We start from the raw sequence: 20,401 nt of genomic DNA on the forward strand, positions 1-20,401 counted from the left end.
CCCCATAAAAATTTGGTGACATTTGTTATGTCTTAAGGGAAATTGGATTAGACATTAGCAGATTATTAGTTTTTTAGTGTGTCAAATATTTTAAAAGCCACACATTCAAAACTTTTAAATAAAATATGAATAAATAATACCACTTAGTAACTGTAGCAGATTTATTTACCAACAGCACTTTTTATTTTTTCCTCACAGAGGGTTTTGTTTCTGTGATTTCCCTTTTAGTCTTAATGAAATCTTAATAAGTCACTTTTTTTTCTTACAACTTAAAGCTAGGAAATAAATTCCAAACTCTATGCCAACATATGTAATTCAGTGTGAATATAAATCATTTTAGTTTTAAAATTTATTATTTCTACCCTGTACAACAAATTTCAGCATGAAATATTAATGAATATGTGCTCATTAATTTAACAACTATCACAATATGAAACTATTCAGATTAAAATAACATCAATGAAATAAATCTTGAAAAACCTCAGGAAAACATTCAGAAAGTGTCTCACTGATTAAGAAAAAGGTGCACCATTTCTTTAATGAGATTAGTAATTTCCATTAACAATTACTTTGTTAAACATTATGACTTGATCGAAAATATATACATTTCATACTGTCTAATCAAGTTTCTGTCAAAGCCCACAATATCACCTATAGGGTAATGAATAATGAATAGAAAGAAAATGTATACTGTGAGATGGATTTTTAAAAGTCATTAAAATAATAGGAATAGATAGGTAGTTACTGAATTTGAAAAATATTGAGATATAAAAGAATAAAGGGGAAATGATAAAGTGTTCTGCTGCCCCCTACTGCTTGTATTCTTATTTTAACAGACAATTAAACAGAAAGGAGATTCCTTAAGTGACAGGAAAAATTCTTAGAGAGGACAATACTGTCAAACCACCAAACTTTACAGATAACAAAACTGAGATGCAGAGATGTAAATTCACCACTTCTATATCATAAACATAGAAGAACCAAAATAAAAGGTTCATAATATCATTGATTTCAATCTAGAATGGAACCCAAAGATTACCTAGTCCAATTTGGAAATTAAAAAAACTGAATTGCAAAGATATTAAATGATTTAACCAAGGTTACACAGGTGAGAAATAGTGAAGTATCAAATACCATGACATCTAGGACTCAAAACCCAATATCATTATTATTATTATCATTATTATTATTATTATTACTACTGTTGTTAATATTGATGATGATGATGATAATTTAATTATTATTTTCCAAAAACAGATTTCATTTCGTCAAACAAATAGCATTGCAGCAAAATTCCAAGTTGAAAAAAATAACATTTCTGAGGGCCAGGAAAAATTATCATATGACTACTTTAGTAAAGCATTAATATGCCATTAAAGACCCTAGATTAAGGCTTAGTTTTGAATTTGAGTTTTATTCTGACTCCTGCAATGTTGAGTTAAATGAAATAATTTGGATCTCTCTGAAAGTTCATTTTAATGGAATCTGATCTTTATTACCATAACCTGCTTCTTTAAGTGCTTAGAGAAACAATTTTGGACATTATTAATGACACAATTTATACATACATGCATATGTGATATTATTCGCAGTCATGTTACACATATGTTTGTATATGTGTTACATGCATACACATATGCCTAACTATATATGTATGAATATTTGGAGAGGGAAAAAGAGATGAAAGACAGCAAAAGAGAGACAGAGATAGAAAGTCAGAGAAAGAGAAGTATTTTCCTATTTGTCAATAGTATGATATTCCATGATAATCAAGTAATAAAATTGAATGTCTTTTGGTAATTTTGTTAGCCTTTGACTTCATCTTTAATACCTTTGCAATACCTTTGAAGATCTGATTTGGGGGAAAAAATGGTTTGTCATAATAGTTATAGTTATCAAGTCAGTTAAACTTGTTTTCTTCAATTTCTTAGTTTATGAAATGAACTAGGAAAGGAAATGACAAATTACTCCAGTATCTCTGCCAAGAAAGTTTCAAATAGCATCACATGGGTTAGTGGAAAGTCTAGACTGTGGGGTCAGGAGACATGGGTTCAAAACCCACTTTGTAATACTTGGTAGATTTGTAACTATGGATAAATTATTTTCCTTCTTTTTTCTTTAGTTTTTTCAACTAAAAAAACTCTCTTAAAGAATGAACAAGTATTGGGAAAGTCCACAAGGACTAGATATCTATGCACTAATAAGAAAATAAATCTCTTTAAAAATAATTTATTTAAAATTCTTTGAGAAGAACTTGAAACTAGATGCATCCACAAAAAAATGAATCTTAAGTGTTAAGTTCTAGTATTTTTTAAATAACTACTATTACCCAACATCAAAATTATAATAACATCATTCAAACACAGTATCTTTACAATGCTGTCACTTCATTTAACTCAATCTTTTGACATGCTGTGAATATATGAGTTCTTGAAAGAATCATTAACTTTGAACTCATTATGCATTTAAAGAGGATAGAACTTCATGGTTATTTGTAACACAGCAGGTCAGTCTTTCCCTTTCAGTTTGAAGTATATCATTAAAAATGTGTGTAGCTGATTCCTGGAAAATATATTCATTAAAATAGATCTACCATATTCTTATGGGGAAAATGAAGGAGAGAACTGGAAAATCTACTCAATAAAAATGAAGCAAGGTCAAATAGAGGTTTCTTAAATAGAGGCTTTACCCTAAGGACCCTAAAGTGATGTCTCTGTTTAATGGATGTTACTTCAATGTGGAGAGTATTAGGCTTGCAGAGCTTTATTTGCTTCTTCCCAATTGTGTGATCATGGATGAGTCACTTAACTTTTTTCAGTCTTTACTTGCTCAATGACAAAATCAATTGATTGATTTAGCTATCCAATCCCAAGAACACTCCATCTCTTGACTCTCTGCATTTTCATTTATTTTCCCTCTATTCTTCAACCTACTCATCTCTATTCCACCTCAGCCACACTGATATTTCTATCACCCCAAAATGCACATGACTATCTTCAAGAATTCCAAAACATGCTTATCTGATCAAAATCTCTTGATTTTTTACTCTCATTTTTTTGAACCATTTCAGTTCTATCTTCCCCCTTCTCTCTCTCTCTCTCTCTCTCTCTCTCTCTCTCTCTCTCTCTCTCTCTCTTTGATTTTTGCAAGGTTAAGTGACTTGCCCAAGGTCACACAGTGAGGTCATTATTATAAGTGTCTGAGGTCAAATTTGAACTCAGGTCCTCCTGACTCCAGGACAAGTGCTCTATTCATTACACCACCTGGCTGCCCCAATTGTTACTTTTCTTGACTTCACTTCAGACCTTTGATATTTGATCACCCTCTTCTCTGTAACAGTCCTTTCTTTTGAGGTTTTTAGCTTTAAAAGCCTTTCCTGGTTCTCCTTCTGTTTATCAGATTGGTCCTTCTCAGTGTCCTTTGCTGAATTATGCTCTGGGTTATGATCTCTAACAATAGGTGACAAGAAATAACTAAAAGTGTCATGTATCAAATAAATTGGGCTGGAAATCAGTAAGTTTCTAATTTAGATTTTGTTATGTTTATGAAACTAACTATGGATAAGCCTCTTTTTTTTTTTTTTTTTTTTTTGGTTTTTGCAACTTAAATGGGGTTAAGTGGCTTTCCCAAGGCCACACAGCTAGGTAATTGTTAATGATCTGAGACCGGATTTGAACCCAGGTACTCCTGTCTCCAAGGCTGGTGCTTTATCCACTGGGCCACCTAGCCACTCCAGATAAGCCTCTTTTAAAAAAAAATTGTTTTTAGACAATGGGGTTGTGACTTGCCCAAAGTCACACAGCTAGGCAATTATTAAGTGTCTGAGGTCACATTTGAACTCAGTTCCTCCAGAGCCAGTGTTCTATCCACTGTACCACTTACTTAGCTGCCCCAAGCCTCAGCTAGTTCAATCTATTTTCCTATTAGAAAATTTACTTTAGGTTGAATGATATTGAAAGTCCTTTATGTATTAAGATTAAGCAAATATATAAGATTTTTCATAAAATGATTATCTCCTTATAAGGCAGAAGTATTTAAGTATAGTCAGTAATATGCTAGAAAATGTTTAACAAAGGTATCTCCAACAATAAAATTGTAGAAACAACATTCTTTAAGTTTAATCTCCCTTATTGCCATTTTCCACATTATTTTCTTATGTCTGGATAATCAAAAAAAAAATCAAGCTTTGTTTTGTAGTGTTTGTCTGTGTTATTTTTCACACTAAAAATTTAACGAGCTCTTGTGAACCTATTTGAAATAACTCTAATCCTGCAGTTGTCTGTTATTCTCCCATGACTTGAAAATAAAATCTGAAATGTTGCAGTATTAGGGTCTTATGATGGGAAAGGACACTGACTCATTTTTAAGTTATATTTTTCCTTACCCTACTACCCATCCTGCATCTAGGAACTTTTTTTTTAGTTTTTTTTCAAGGCAATGGGGTTAAGTGGCTTGCCTAAGGCCCCACAGCTAGGTAATTATTAAGTGTCTAAGACCGGATTTGAACCCAGGTACTCCTGACTCCAGGGTTGGTGTTTTATCCACTGTGCCACCTAGCCGCCCCCTATCTAGGAACTTTTAAAGAAATTTAAATGACAATTTATACCAGCAATAGAGAGGGGTTTTACTTGTGTCCATATTTTTTTCATTAAATGGGAAAAAATTGCATTTCATAACTGGAAGATTATTTTTTCTGCATTCATTTTATTTTCTACATTCTTCTCTATGATTTCAGAAAGAGTAAATAATTCAGGTCCATAAAGCTGTTTTAATATAATTTTAATCTGACACTAATATAATAAAGGTTTATCTCTAAATAGCTTTACAGGCATTTATTCAGTTAAACCTCTTATTTGGGTGTTCCCTCTTCCACAAGAGGAAAGCTATAGCTACAATACTGTGCCTCAGAGGTCAAATATTTGCTCAAAAAAATTAAAACATACTGAGATGGATTTTAAAAAAATCACTATAAACACCTCATTCTAGGAACTAGATCATTTATAGAAAAAAATGGGACATAAAATTCCATATTATTATCCCTACTCAATGTACAAATCTGCTGATAACCAGGTATTATTAATAATGATATTAAATTATCATATGGTAGTTTGTATAGGTTTATGTGGAATGTGCTTATTTAATTGAGTTCAGTTTCTATTCTTCTTGATAACTAAAGAAATGCATCTTGATTTGTTTTGTTGTTTTGAAGGAAGTAGTAGTAGTCAATATATGATTTCATTAGTTTGGGAGAATTTTCAGGTTTGTGGAATTCTTTTCACTGATATAGATGAACAAGTCTAAACATAAGAGTCTCTAGTGGCATTACAAGGTTATGTATCTTGCCCAGGGTCACTTAAGAGTCAGCAAATGAATCTAAATCTTCCTGAATAATGTCAAACAACCATCCCCATGTTCTAATTATAATTAATATTTGATGAGAATTGACTCCTTGTTTAAATATAGAACCATGGGCTATGAAAGTGCATTTTTTCATATAGAGGCATAAAGTTAATTGGGAAAACTCTGAAAAAAGCTATTTAATGCCTTTATATTGGAAATATTTAAATAACAGTTATCATATTAGCACTTAAAATTTGTTTCAGAGCATTTTATAAGTATAAAAACACTTTATTTGCATTTTGAATAATTAGACTGAAAACAAAGGTCTTATTTTTTTAGGAAGAAATGTGTTCATTCCACTTAAGTTTGATGTGTTCTGAGTGGCTAGGTTGAATTCTCTCAAGAAGTCTTATTGAATTATATGTCAGTGTGTTTAGAATACTGCAAACCTGGTTAGAGACAAATCTTTTGATGACCTGAGGCCATATCTAAAAAAAAGTAATGGATTTTAGGTATCCCTTCTTCAAGAATTTAATCTATCCCTATGATAGAGGAAAAATTTTTGGATTTTTTTTCACATTGAACAAAATGGCTGAAACTGTTGTCACTTTGGTGACAACTTATTCTGAAATCTTATAGTAGATTTTCCAAGAATATAAATCACAACAGTAATGATGACCTTTTGCTGACAATTTGATTGAATAGAAGATTCAGCACTCTTATATGATTAAACAGGTTTCCTCTCATAATGTTGTCCTTTCTGTAAAGGTTAATGAACTCTGTCCATTGCCAGATTCCTGTTCTACTCTCTGCAATGTGATTCTTGGTTTGTGTTTTTTTGTTGTTATTGCTCTTGTTTTATTCCCCACCTAGGATTTGTCAACTCTCAAAGGAAACAGTTAACAAGAATTTACTAAATGCCTACATTGTTTATTTATTTCAGAGATGTTTGTGTATCTTTAAAAATCACAAACAAGTGTGACTTTTCACACATATAATGCCAAGATTCCCTTATGACAAAAGTACGTTAGCAATTAAAATACATATATGCAAGCTATTACACTGCACAGTACACAAGACTTCTTAGCTGAAGCCACAGATTTCAAGTATTTATGGTCTTTGAGAGACTGATGCCCATAGAAGACCAATGGAAAAGAGATGCCATTCAGGAACAGAAATGTTTCTTGTAAGAGAGATGAAAAAAAATGGGGTCATGATAGAGAGCAGCCATTTCAGGCTTTGTGGTGTAAATTTCAAAATGAACTAGATATTTGTGGATCTTTTGTTTTTAGTTTTTTTTTTTTGCAAGGCAAATGGGGTTAAGTGACTTGCCCAAGGTCACACAGCCAGATAATTATTAAGTGTCTGAGACCGGATTTGAACCCACGTACTCCTGACTCCAGGGCTGGTGCTTTATCCCCTACGCCACCTAGCTGCCCCGATATTGTGGATCTTATAAGAATTTCCAGAAGGGTAATGTAATCCTCATTCATAGACAAAACAGAAAAGAACAAAAAAAGGGTTTTTGCCTTACCTCTTGCCTGGTAATGTATCTCTGGGAACTCATTGCCATCATATAAAGTCTTTTTTAGAGAGAAGAACATATTTCTTTGGAGGGAAGAAACCATACTATGAAGTTCTATTCCTCTATTTACTAAATATACTTCCATCACATAAAAAATAAAACATCAGTATACTGCCTTTCAGGAATATAGACTTTAGTAGATAATCCAAAATCCATAAACCAATGTTTTTTGGTTTATAATTGTCCCTTTAACACATTCTTACTACAATTAAATAAAGAATAGTCTTACAAAATGTCAGTATATAGGAAGTCTAATGTGTGGCACAGCATTTCATTAGTACAAGCAAGAATTGATTTTTATTTTGAGTAAATGCAAAAGGATCTTATTTTCCATGAAAAAATCTGTCCTGTACATTTAACTACAATCAAGAAAAATCAGCAAGACTAAAATAATGTGTAGCATCAGAAAGATTGAGGAATGATGAGATTTCCCCAAAAGGTGAGTTTGAAGTTTGGTTTTGAGTTAGATAAAAGATAAAAATTACAAATAAAAAAGGAAAGTGAAGGGCATGGAGAAAGGAATTACAGTGGGAAATTTACAAGTCATACATGTTGGAAAGTCCTTTAAATGAATTGTCTTGGTTTGAAATGCAGAGAGGTAGCTTTAATAGAGTTGATGAGAGAAAGATCTAAATGAACAATAGTAGAAAGCTGTGTCATTGGCTAAAAAGTTCCCTGAGAATGAATATGAGTTCTTTAATTTCTGAATAGCCATAAAATAAGGGCAGGAATTGTTGCTGAAATTTATCCCATAGCAATCAGGTCAGTATTTCTTAAGCAGGTAGGTGGTGCAATGGATACAGCACCAGCCCTGGAGTCAGAAGGACTTGAGTTCAAAACCAACTTCAGACATTTAATAATTACCTAGCTGTGTGACCTTGAGCAAGTTACTTAACCCCATTGCCTTAAATAAATAAAAATTTAAAAAAGAAATAAAGAAATAAATAATCTCCTTCATTCCTGGCACTGTGCTAGAATCTATGGATGCAAATTCAAAGAGTGAAACAAAAAGCTTATATAATAATTGGAAAGATGATAAAAAATGTATACAAACATGCATATGCATATGTATATACATATACATATATAACTATATTGAGACTAAATCAAAAGTAGTTAAATACAACATATTTTGGAAGAGAGAGCACCAGCAGATGAGATAGTGGATAGGCTATATAGTAAAGAAGAGAGGCATTTTATAATGCCAACATAAGAAGAAATGTATTTACAGCCTTGGAGGCCATACAGTGTAAAGGCCTATAGAAGGCAAGGAGCAGCGAGGAGGTTATTTGCCTAGATTGTACTATCTATGAAAAGGTGTCATGTCCAATCATGCTGGAGAGGTTGTTGACCCCAAATTTTGAATGGCTATGAAAGATATATTAGAAGAAAAAGTACTATACATTTATACAAAAAGAAAAAGTAAACCATTAAAGTTTTGAGTGGGGGAGTCATATGGTCAGATCTGCGTTTCCGGAAAAGCACTTAGTAAGCAGTGTAGAATGTGTAGAATGGACACCAGTGGTGAGAGATTTAATGCAAGGAAATCAGTCAAGAATCTGTTTCACTAATCTAGGTAAGAGGTATTGAAGGCCTGAACTAACTAGCTGTGTGAGTTGAAAAGGAGTGGAATGCAAAAGCCATAATACTCATTTCATTCTCCTAAAAAAGCTTTAGGAATGACATTATTTTAAAATATGAAATGAATTAAAATAAATTTTGATATTAGAATTTCACTACTTGAGATAATTGGAGACATTACAAAGGGGAAAAATCCAAAATGGAGGATTGTTCACTCAAGAGTCCTATAGTATCTTTGATAATAGTAGTATTTCTTTCCTTGAGATGCATTGTAGCCCTGTGAATAATGAATTGTAGCTAGCTTTGGAACTTGAAAGTCCTGGTTTTAAAGTCATTCCTCTAATGTTCTATGGTTCAATCAAATTGGAGCCCCATGCCACTATGTAAATTACAGATGACTATAATATGTGTATGAACATGTTTGCTTATGTGTACATACCTATGAATAAATTATATATAGTTACATGTAACTGTAAAATAAAGATAAATTACTGATTGGTAGTTCCCCCAGAGGTGAATTCACATTCACAGCTACTTGACACAGGGCAAAGACTTAGCAGAACTTCTATAGTCAGAAAAACCAGAGTTCAAGTCTAGTCTCAGATTCTATCAATTTAATCATTTATTAAAGAATTATTGGCACTGTGCTAAGCATTGATAATGCAAAAAGAGAAAAAAGATTGCCCTTGCCCTCATCAGAGTCATATTAAAGATAAAATGAGAGAGTAACTGTAAAGCATTTTGCAATTGCCAAAATACATCATCATCATCATCATCATCATCATCATCATCATCATCATCATCATCATCATTATTATTATTATTTCTATTAAATATTTCTTAGGCAACGAAGTGTCACAGTTTATAGAGCACTGGGCCTGAAGTCAGGTAAACCTGAGTTCAAACCTTCCCTCAAATACTTACTAGTTGTATGACCCCAAGCAAGTCCCTTAACTCTGGCTTAGTAAAATGAGCTAAGGAAATGGCAAACGCACTCCAATATCTTTGCCAAGAAAATCCCAAAGGGGGTCATGAAGAATTGGACTTGATTACTTTGTTAAAATCAAATAATTTCATGTCAAATATCACATAATTCACTAGCTTGATTAACTCACATATTTTAGTATTTATTAAAATCAGATAAGTTTGTGTAGTAAATTCAAATTTTTATTAGATAAAAGTTTAATATTTGAAGTTTAATATTTTTCTACTTGTTTCTTGGAAACTTATGACATCTTGTCCTAATTCAGATTGATTTTTTTTTGCAGTTGTTCTACAGGTGTGCAGCCTTGTCCTCTATCCAATCAAGTTCATTGAAACTGTGAGCCTGAAAATTTACCATGAGTTCAACTGGGGTTATGGTCTGGCTTGGGGTGCAACTATCTTTTCATTTGGGGGTGCCATTCTTTATTGCCTGAACCCAAAGAACTATGAAGACTACTACTAAAAGCAACAGTCTCCAAAGAAAATATAAACAAAGGATTATTCCATCTTTTCTAACTTATGGTTTTCTAGAACAATTGTGGAGCATCAAAGCAGTTTGATCTGTTGACTTAAAATCCTCTGCCCTTTGGCTGCTGACATTATAAACAGCTTTTCCATATGTTTTGGGGATCTGCAGAAATTAAGAGAGCTGATTAAACCTAAGCAAATGCTGCAAGCTTCCAATATGTTAACGTCATTTTCCTTGACAAGTGAAGGATCCATACTGTCTGAAAACTAAGGGTGAAAAAATATGCCCACCTCTCCTCTTGCCTGCAGGGGAGCAGCTGGAACAAACTCCATTTCAAAGTTTCTTAACAAGGACAAGGATTCAGTCTTCTTTTGCAAGCTTATTCTAACTAGTCACCAAGTCCTTGGTCATTTGCTTAATAATTTCTTGAAATATGAGCTTCCCTTTAGTATCTAACAGAAATAGTGAATGTGACTTGTTAATGACTCAAATTCTACATTCAGGAGTCTTTTTTAGAGATGGGAGTTTATGCATTGGCAATCAGCATCTCCCTGTTAGTTGTGGCAGAGCAGGGAAGTCAAGACTTGGAGACATTTGCTTTTAATTATATAGCTAGGAGTTGTGTCTCTGCCATAACTAGCAAAAGGGGAAAATGGAGGGCCTCTCCTTTTCCCTGAGGCAAGCAGAAAGAAATAAAAATGCATGAACTGCATTTGTCCTAAATAAGCTCTCAATCATTTTACAAACATCACAGTAAAGAAATGTGCACATGTAACAAGTCGAATTATTTTTATAGAAGGTGATAATTTAGTACAAACTGCAATGATACATATCCCAATTCCCTTGCACACTGACATCTATTACATATAAAATCCTATATTTCTTGTAGCAGAGTGGTTTGAGCACTGACCTAGTGCACCTTGTTAAGCATCTTAGGCTGGTAACCCCCTATTCCCCCCCCCCCCCCTTTTAGCTGACATGCCAAAATACATCGATTTAAGTCATTTGTTGTTTGCTCCCTTCAGGATGTAGTTATCAGGGCAATTTTCAATCAGATGTGTAAACAGAATGTTAAACTGAAATGGGGGTGAATTCTAAAATGAGGTCCTACAATAGGTATTAAGATTACAACCTTTTCTTTAAAGCCCTTAAAAATAGAAGCTGCTCTTTTGATTTCAGGAACCTTAAATACCTAGGTGCTTTTTTTGTTTGTTTCTTAAAAAGCAGAGAGAATTATATACATATATATATATATATATATATATATATATGTATATATATATATATATATATATATAGTTAAGAGTGGAGGACTAGGCTTCATCTGATAATTACATTGTCCTCTGAATGTAACCAATTGGCTGACAAGTTCATGCCTTCAGCTATTGTAATGTGTTTGAAGTGCCCCGATTTCAATCCTTCATAGACTGTTTAAGTTAAGGCAAGTGCCAACAGAAGAAAGTATAGATTTGCAACGAAGTTCATGTTGCAAACTGCTGTTTATTTCCGTTTAATGCTTTCTAATTTGGGTACTTAAATTAATTATAAACATATTTTTATATCATATATACAGTTCTAATATAAAAGTTAAAATACTTATTTTTGTTAAAAAGACATGGAAATGATATATCCTAGTTGGCCCTCTTACTGGAAGAGACAATGAAAATCATTTAAAATGTTCCAATGTGTTCCTGGTTCCACAGAGGAACTGCAGAATCCATTAACAGCAGGACTACATCTTTAGTATTAAACACATTGGTCACAGCTCACAAAACAGGGCCCCTGCTTCCAGAGTGTCATTGTTTAAGCACTGTTGCCAAAACAACAAAAACCCAACCCACTCCAATTCTCTGCTTTTCTGTTTAAATACAGAACTTCTGTTTGTTGAATTTTCCAATATGCATCTTATAGAAATGCAAATTAAATGAGAAATGAGAAATGGAAGTCTCAGTCTTAGTTTCAGCAAAATCAACCAAACTGGTTAAAAGTGCCTGAGGATGACATTCTTTGGAAAAGTGTGGTTCTGTGAAGAATTTTAAGAAATGGAAGGACATTTTAGTTTGATTTCTGTGTAAGGCATTCAAAAGTATTTTGAACCAGTTTTCTTAGAAATACTGCTATCTTGGGCATAGACAACTTTACAACTAATTAAATATCATCATTGAGCAGCATGAAGAACACAGCCTCAAAACAACAACCCCCCTCTATTGTGAGAGGATGCCTTTTTTATTCTCAAATAATGGAAGAACCCTCCTGTGGTGCTGGCATCAATCAGTAAGGCAATTAGTCATCAAGAGGATACAGTGTGCTGTTAGACCAATATCACATCCACACATCTTACCAATAGTTCATTCTCTATCAAAAAAAGATAAGCAAGAAATGACAGAGAATATGTGTTGTGGGCTAAGGCGTGCATAGTTTCAGATTACAGGAAAAGATTTAAAATATGATTTCTTTTGTCTTTCCATTAAAGAGCCCTGTGTTCTATTTCTACTACTAGCAACATTTGGAAATGTTTAAGTACTGACCCAAGAGTTCAGTGTAAAAATAAAAAACTTAAGGTTTCTATGCACCTAAAATGCTTATGTTTTAGAATAAATACAACAATAATATTAATCTACATTGTTCACATCATGTCTGCCCTATTTTAGTCTTATTTTGTTTTCTTTTACAAAAAGAATTATTTCCCTTGCACATTGTTTATCTTCCAGTTGCATACACACCACACACACACACACACACACACACACAAACACACACAAACACACACAAACACACACACCAGGCAGGGCTAGTTATTTGTATTTCTGAAGCTTAACCTATTCCGTCCGGTGCTGACCCGTACAAAGCACCTCTCTTGGATTTCTTGCACAACTATGTTTTAGCTTTTGTAAGTTCAACGTGTAAATTTTAAAGACATAAATATAGAGAGACTTATGTATTTGAAATATAAATGATATATATATGGATTAGCATGTAAATGTATATTATTAAACATGCAATGAAATGACTGGTAAGTGAAGTCTAATCTTATGACTAGCGTTGTAATTTATTCAGACCGTATTTTTGTACAGAACTGTGCACACTAACCTATTGCCTCTGTGTCCTCTTTAAAGCCTAAAACTGTGCCTAGAGATTTCATCTGTCTTTAAAAAAAATTAAATCTATTTCATGCTGTTAAAGGTATGAGTTTCTCTACTGTTCTATATTTATTTTGTTTAAATATATGGTGTGTTTATTACTTAAATGTGAATTCATGGCAACATTTTTTTAAAAAATATCAATGAGAAAAATGTTTATACTATGGTTTTAGTTTGAAAATACACATCTGATTAAACATTTCACAATTTTTGTAGTAGACATAGTTATATATTTGGGGAAAAATAAAAATATCATTGATCATATTGGCACTTTCTTGTGTTCTGCACTGTCCAGGATTTTGGCCTCTTATGGTCCACAGTGCATTTATTACTTAAAATATATAAATGTAGGTGTGGTTGTATATATAAATATACATAAATACAGTTTTAAATGTGTCCATATTTTCTCTTTTAAATTTTTGTTTTGAGACTGTCATATGAATTCCTTTCCATTTTACTTTATTATCTGTGACTGACAATGGAAAAATAATTTAAAGTCTTAGAAAATAATTTTAACTTTCTCAGGGAGGGAGACAAAGGGGGAAGTTGTTATGTGAGAGCAGTTTATGGTTTTTATGTACATATACACATACATATGCATATGCATGTATATACATGTCTCTCCCATGTGTATGTATGCATGCATTAATATGTCTAAACATATATGTGTATATAAAATGCAATGTGCATGTCACCAATATAGGCACACAATATATGCATATACATGTAGACATATTCATACTCATGCATGCATGCATTCTTCTACCTTAAAATTTTTGCTGTACCATCAAAAATTGAACAGGAGTTACACTAGGAAGGCAGGTCAAAAAATTGCCTTTTTCTTCTTATGAGATTATAAATGATTTGTACACACATGCATGTGCATGTTTTTTAATCATACATATTAAATAGAAATAATAAGGGGAAAGGGTTCATTTTATTTTTGTTCTTTTGGGAATTTTAACAATGAAAATACATTTAAGTCCTCTTGCCTACAGCGTTATTGTTTTTAAGTGACTAAAATAAGAACTTTTACAGGAAAAAATTCAGTATCCATTACTTTTGATCACACTTGGAATCAAATCAAAATTATTTCTATAATAGGAATTCATTTGGGTAAAAATCGGTTCTTTTATGATAAAAATAATCATTTATTATGGTACAGGGATTTATGCATTAAATTTATTTCACTGATACTTATATACACATATGTATACATGTGCACACACATAAAATGTATACTCAAGCAAAGCAAATTACCTTATTTTCCACGAACAAAACTATTTGTCTCATGCTGCATCTGAGTCTATTATACCCATCTCAAGAGATCTGATAGCATGTTTTATACTCAGTCCTTTGGAAACATGTTTTCTCATTATTTTCATAAGAGTTCCTTTGTATTTTGAAATTGTATTTACAATATTTTGTTATTTTATAATTTTTTCCTGGTTCTTCTCACTTCACTATCATTAAATATAAATCTTCCCAGTTTTAATTTACAAACCATTCCCAGAAAGTAATTTTAGCTCATCTAGTTTGACCTCATCACTTTATAGTTGAATGAAGTTGATTTAAAGTATAAATACAACTTCCTTAATATTAAATTATCCTTATATGTCATATCTTTGAATATCTGAATTTAAGGACATGTTTTCAATTCAACATTTTCTTCTTGCATTTTCCAGTTACTTAGGGCATAATGGGAATTTTTCCCTTTTACTAAACGATGTAATTGAGTAGAAGGTTCTAAGCTGTTATCATTTCAAAGGATCAAGTTTTTACTGTAGTATCTTTGGACCTTATTTTGCTCATCTGTAAAAGGAAAATGTTGGACTAGATTATCTCTTAAGATTCTGCTTGTGAATCAATGACATAAAAATCAAAAAAATACATTTTTGGTGCAAATGGATTCAGGGAAGGCAACTTAATACACACACACACATATATTTGTTTATCTTCATAGAGAATCTATTAGGTAGGGTGAACATCTAGTTATTGTTTTACATTTAAGTTAAGTGGGACTAAAAGAGTCAGAAGTAATTTGATACAGCTTGGTCATGAATAGTTCAAATAATGAAATTCATGAAATGACTACATTATTTGATTTCTCACTGCAGTGAGCTAGAGTCAATTTAATATATTTGCAAAATTATAACTTCTAAAAGGGTGAATCCAAATTCATGTGACCATTTCATTGGATTGTTTAATAAGGGAATCATTCATTTGGTCCATACTCCTCATTTTATGAGAAACATACTCAATTAGGATAGTTGACATAACTAGTTGGGGATGAATATAGAATTTGACCTCACGTTTCCTTACACTTAGTCTTATCTTTTGCTCATTAGAACTCAATTTTCTATCACTCTTTAGGTTTATGTTGTATTTTTCATACCACAAACTTGGGAAGATGGCAGTGCTGACATTTTTATCCTCATATTAAAGGAAATCAAAGATCATTAGACTGAAATGATTTGTCCAAGGATAGACAACTTATGAATGGTGGACCAATACTGGGAGCTAATGTTTTCTGTAAGTAATTATAGAGCTTTTTGTATTGATTCACAATATATGAGAACATATAGCAAAGAACCAGAAGGAAGTCAGGGCAAAAATGAGAATTTATGTTTTTTAAGTAAAATGTATTCATAAAATCAAAATATATTTTCAAAGTTAAAAATGTACCCCTCCCATGGCAATTCTTTTTAATATCTCTTCTCCAAAGTCAGTAGAGATAAATCCCTATTCTTATGACTTGGAAATAGAAAATTTGTTTACTTTTAGAAAATCTATCACTATACTTTGTGGAAGAGGAATGGTGGGTTAGTTATTAATTAACATTGTATATTCACAACTGTGTTAGATCATTTGGTAGATTCATTATGAAAGAATCAATGAAGTGTAGAAAATTAATTAAACCAATAGTTTTATCACAATATGGAATGATAAGCTCAAGAAGCTCTACAAAGGATATAACTATCTATGACTTCAAAGAAAAGTCATAAGAAATTGCTTTAGGCTCAGTGTTCTTAAGTGATTTGGACACAATAAATTTCCTATTAAATGTTAGAGGTGTCATTAAAATACATATCTTCCTGATTCCAATTATTTAACCTCTTTTGTTGTCATAATATAGAAAAAAAAGAATGATTGCATTTTTCACTTTGATTCTTTACCCAAATTTCATGACTTCCTATTATTAGCTCTGTTGAAGTAGGATCTGAAATGTAAACCATTATGGAAGGGCAAAGAGATGAGATAATGTCTGGAGTTCATTTTGCTTAGTTTTAAAATATTCCTACAGAAAGCATTGTTTTAGTTTCATGTCAGAGTATGAATGACACATGCCCTACATTGTTACTTAATATAATAAAAAATTAGAAGGGACACCAAAGTTTTGTTGTCAGCAAGATTAGAGAAGTCAAAATTACTCATGAAATGCTTTCATTAATTCTAACACTGATGTGCCAGAACGAATGTAAAAGCAATAGCTAACATATTATTTTGATTTTAAAGATGGTAGAGATTTTAGAGAGAAACAAAGAAAGTTTCCAAAGGTCTTACAGCTTCTAGGTATTAGAGCTGAGCTTTTAATTTTGGTCTACTGATATCAGACCCATAGTTTTTTTTTTTTTTCATTATAGCAAAATTATAGAGGGTATCTCAAAAGTTTTAGTGCCAAAACTGTAGTAAGACTCTTGGGACAATTTTTGTTAGCACTTAAATTAAAATTTTAAATTAAATTTAAAAAAAATAAATTAAAAATCTCCTTTTGCCTTGATGCGATTTTTTGATGTATTTTGGGTGGCATTTAATCTTACCTTTTCAGATGAATTGACATTCACAATTTAAGGGACTTGCCTCTGATCATATAATTATTAAGTACTAGGAATAGTATTTGGACATCAGTCTTCTAAGGTTTAATGTGTAGAACTTTAATCATTGTGCCAGGTTGACTTTTTTTTTTTTCAATATAGAATACCTTACATGTCATAAAAATGGAATCTAAAACACACAGGAGGGTTGACGTTATCCCTACAATTCACTCTATGTTGTCACAAAATTTTGTCAAAGATACCCAGGTTTTAATATGTAACAAGGTTTTAAACTAATGTTAATATCAATCTAGACAATGAATCCTTTACAAAGATTTTTCTGATTCACAAGTCAGAGATTAAATACTTACTCAGTGCTTTACATTATTCCAGTGTAAAAGCAGATGATATAAAGAATGGCAAAGATATTTTCTACGCTCATAGACTAATGGAGATAACAAGGAAAAAAAACTGGACAAAAAAACTGCCTACAGTAATAAAGGGATTATTGGCAGAGGGAAGACATTAGAATTAATAGGAAGGGAACAATATTGTATAAATTTTTATAAATGCCATAATTTTGAAGTCCTTAAATAGCTAAATCTGGAAGAGTTTTAAGAATCAGCTTCAAAGAAATTATAGAAAGAGATAACCCTTCTACCTCTCCATTCATATAAATCTGTCTCTTAACTCACAATGGGGCAAAAATGAATTTTTCCCCTCCTCTCATTCTCAAAATCTAGAAGGAACTTTCTCAGATAGAGACACTCCACACACACTAGTTTGGGGATTCTATATTTATGTCCATAATAATTAGAGTATTTCCCTGTTTTAGGTGTTCTAAGGATTTGGGGGGGTTACTATGGTTTTATTAATAGCAAACCCCCTTTTCCCTAGGGTAAAAAGAGAGTTGTTTTGGTTTGTTTGTTTGTTTGTTTTTTGTAATCAAGGCTAGGTCTGTTTCACCTCTGGATTCAAACTAAAACTCTCCTCTCCAGCCAAAAAAAAGGGAAAGCGTTGGGTAGAGTTGTGATCAAAAAGGAATATCATATTCCCAAGACTCCCTACTGAGAGCAGAAAGGTGTGGTCTGGGAAAATTATGTTCCTCTCCCAAATTATTAAAGTTAGAGGAAGTATAAAAGTATAAGTACCCAAACCAACTTTTCTGCAAAGTGAATACTGTTGTATATATACAAAAATAACCTAAGAATTTTTAGAATATAAACCAGTTCAACTGACATGGCTAATATGTTGTCTGTTGGATCTAAGTTATCAGAACTTTGTGGACAGGTTTCTTTATTTTGCCAGCACTGGGTTACATCATGACCACCCAACAGATTTTTAATCCTGGCAATCAAGTACTTCAAGTTAAAAGACTTTATTAATTATTTAATTATGATTTGAAAAATATTTGGAAAAATATTTGAAAGTAAAGTGTTTTTGAACTCTTAGAAGTTTTTGAATGACCCTAGGCACCAAAATGTTTTGAGTCTATAAACAGCAGAAATATTAAGATGTAATCACATTTCCTTGGACAATATAAATTCTCTTCTTGGTCCATTCCAATTCATAGTGAAAAACCATAGATTTAGAGCCTTAACTGTGGAAACCCATCATCATAGTCTTTATTTAGCACTTTAATATTTCCAAAGAGCAATGTTTATAATCACAGAAGTCATTGAGATCTTGTTGTAGTACATCTGATTGCGTATGAAATGTTAAACCTCCCACTAAAAGACCTGCAAATTTAGCTGACCACTGAATTACAGACTAAAATGATATTCCTGTCTTATAGCCAAGTATGTGTCTCTTTTTTCAAAAAAGAGCTACAGAACTTTTGGTTTGGCTCACTTTTAAATAAACACTTTTCAGATCATTAATACAATAGTAACAATAATAATTAAGAGCTAGAAAAAAAAATAAGATGCAAGAACTGAAAATCAGGACCTCCATTGTAAAAACTGTACAGTAGGAGGTAGATGAATTGATTATAACCATTTTACTGATAAGAAAATTGAGTCTGAGTTTACCTGTCAGATCTATGGAAAGGGGAGCAGTTTATGACCAAGGAAGAGTTGGAGAACATCACCAAAAACCAGTTAGATGATTTTGATTACATTAAATTAAAAAGCTTTTGTACAGACAAAACCACTGTAACCAAGATCAAAAGAAATGCAGTAAATTGGGAAACAATCTTTACAACTAATGATTCTGACAAAGGACTCATTTCTAAAATATACAGAGAACTGAGTCATATTTTTAAAACAATAAGCCATTCCCCAATTGACAAATTGTCAAAGGATATGCAAAGGCAATTTACAGATGAGGAGATCAAAGCAATCCATAGCCACATGAAAAATGCTCTAGATCATTAATTATTAGAGAAATGCAAATTAAAGCTTCTTTGAGGTACCACCTCTCACACCTCTCAGATTGGCCAATATGACCAGAAAGGATTGGTGGAAGGGTTGTGGGAAATCTGGGACACTGTTACACTGTTGGTGGATCTGTGAATTCATCCAACCTTTCTGGAGAGCTATTTGGAACTATGCCCAAAGGATAACAAAAAGTGTGCATACCCTTTGATCTAGCAATACCACTACTTGGTCTATATCCTGAAGAGATGAAGAAAATGGGTGAAAACATTACTTGTACAAGAATATTTATAGCAGCCCTGTTTGTGGTGGTAAAGAATTGGAAATCAAGTAAATGTCCTTCAGTTGGGGAATGGCTTAGCAAACTGTGGTACATGTATGTCATGGAACACTATTGTTCTATTAGAAACCAGGAGGGACAGGATTTCAGGGAAGCCTGGAGGGATTTGCATGAACTGATGCTGAGTGAGATGAGCAGAACCAGAAAAAACACTGTACACCCTAAGAGCAACATGGGAGTGATGTTCAACCTTGAGGGACTTGCTCATACCATCAGTGCAACAATCAGGAGCAATTTTGGGCTGTGTGCAAAGGAAAGTACCATCTGTATCCAGTTAAGGAGCTGTGGAGTTCGAACAAATTGCAAGGACTATTACCCTTAATTTAGAAAAAAAAACAGATATCTTATTGTATGATCTTGTTACCTCTTAGAATTCTTGTCTCTTCTCTAAGGATATGATTTCTCTCTCATCACACCCAATTTGGATCAAGGTACAACATGGAAACAAAGTAAAGACTGACAGATTGCTTTCCGTGGGGGGTGGGGGGAGGGAAGTAAAATTGGGGGGGGGTGGAAATTGTAAACTCAAATAATATCTTTAATAAAAATTAATAAAAAAAAGAAAATTGAGTCTGGGGGTGGCTAGGTGGCCTAGTAGATAAAGCACTGGCCTTGGAGTCAGGAGTACCTGGGTTCAAATATGGTCTCAGACACTTAATAATTACCTAGCTGTGTGGCCTTGGGCAGGCCACTTAAGCCTATTTGCCTTGCAAATTTGATTACATAAATTTTCAGCAGTAACAAAGCAAATGAATATGTTGGCAGAATTTGC

At 32.6% G+C, this 20,401-nt stretch overlaps 1 protein-coding gene across 1 annotated transcript in view; it reads left to right on the plus strand.

The window, feature by feature from the left end:
* The window catches only part of TMEM47 (transmembrane protein 47), a 50,618-nt gene extending 30,520 nt beyond the window's left edge, over positions 1-20,098 (plus strand). The window contains exon 3 of the mRNA XM_074214200.1: positions 9,775-20,098. Within this exon, the coding sequence (XP_074070301.1) occupies positions 9,775-9,953 (179 nt within the window). The 3' untranslated portion in view covers positions 9,954-20,098. The remainder of the gene's footprint in view (positions 1-9,774) is intronic.
* Positions 20,099-20,401: the final 303 nt, after the last annotated feature.

The sequence above is a fragment of the Macrotis lagotis genome, chromosome 1 (genome assembly GCF_037893015.1).
Source record: "Macrotis lagotis isolate mMagLag1 chromosome 1, bilby.v1.9.chrom.fasta, whole genome shotgun sequence".
Lineage (NCBI taxonomy): Eukaryota > Metazoa > Chordata > Mammalia > Peramelemorphia > Peramelidae > Macrotis > Macrotis lagotis.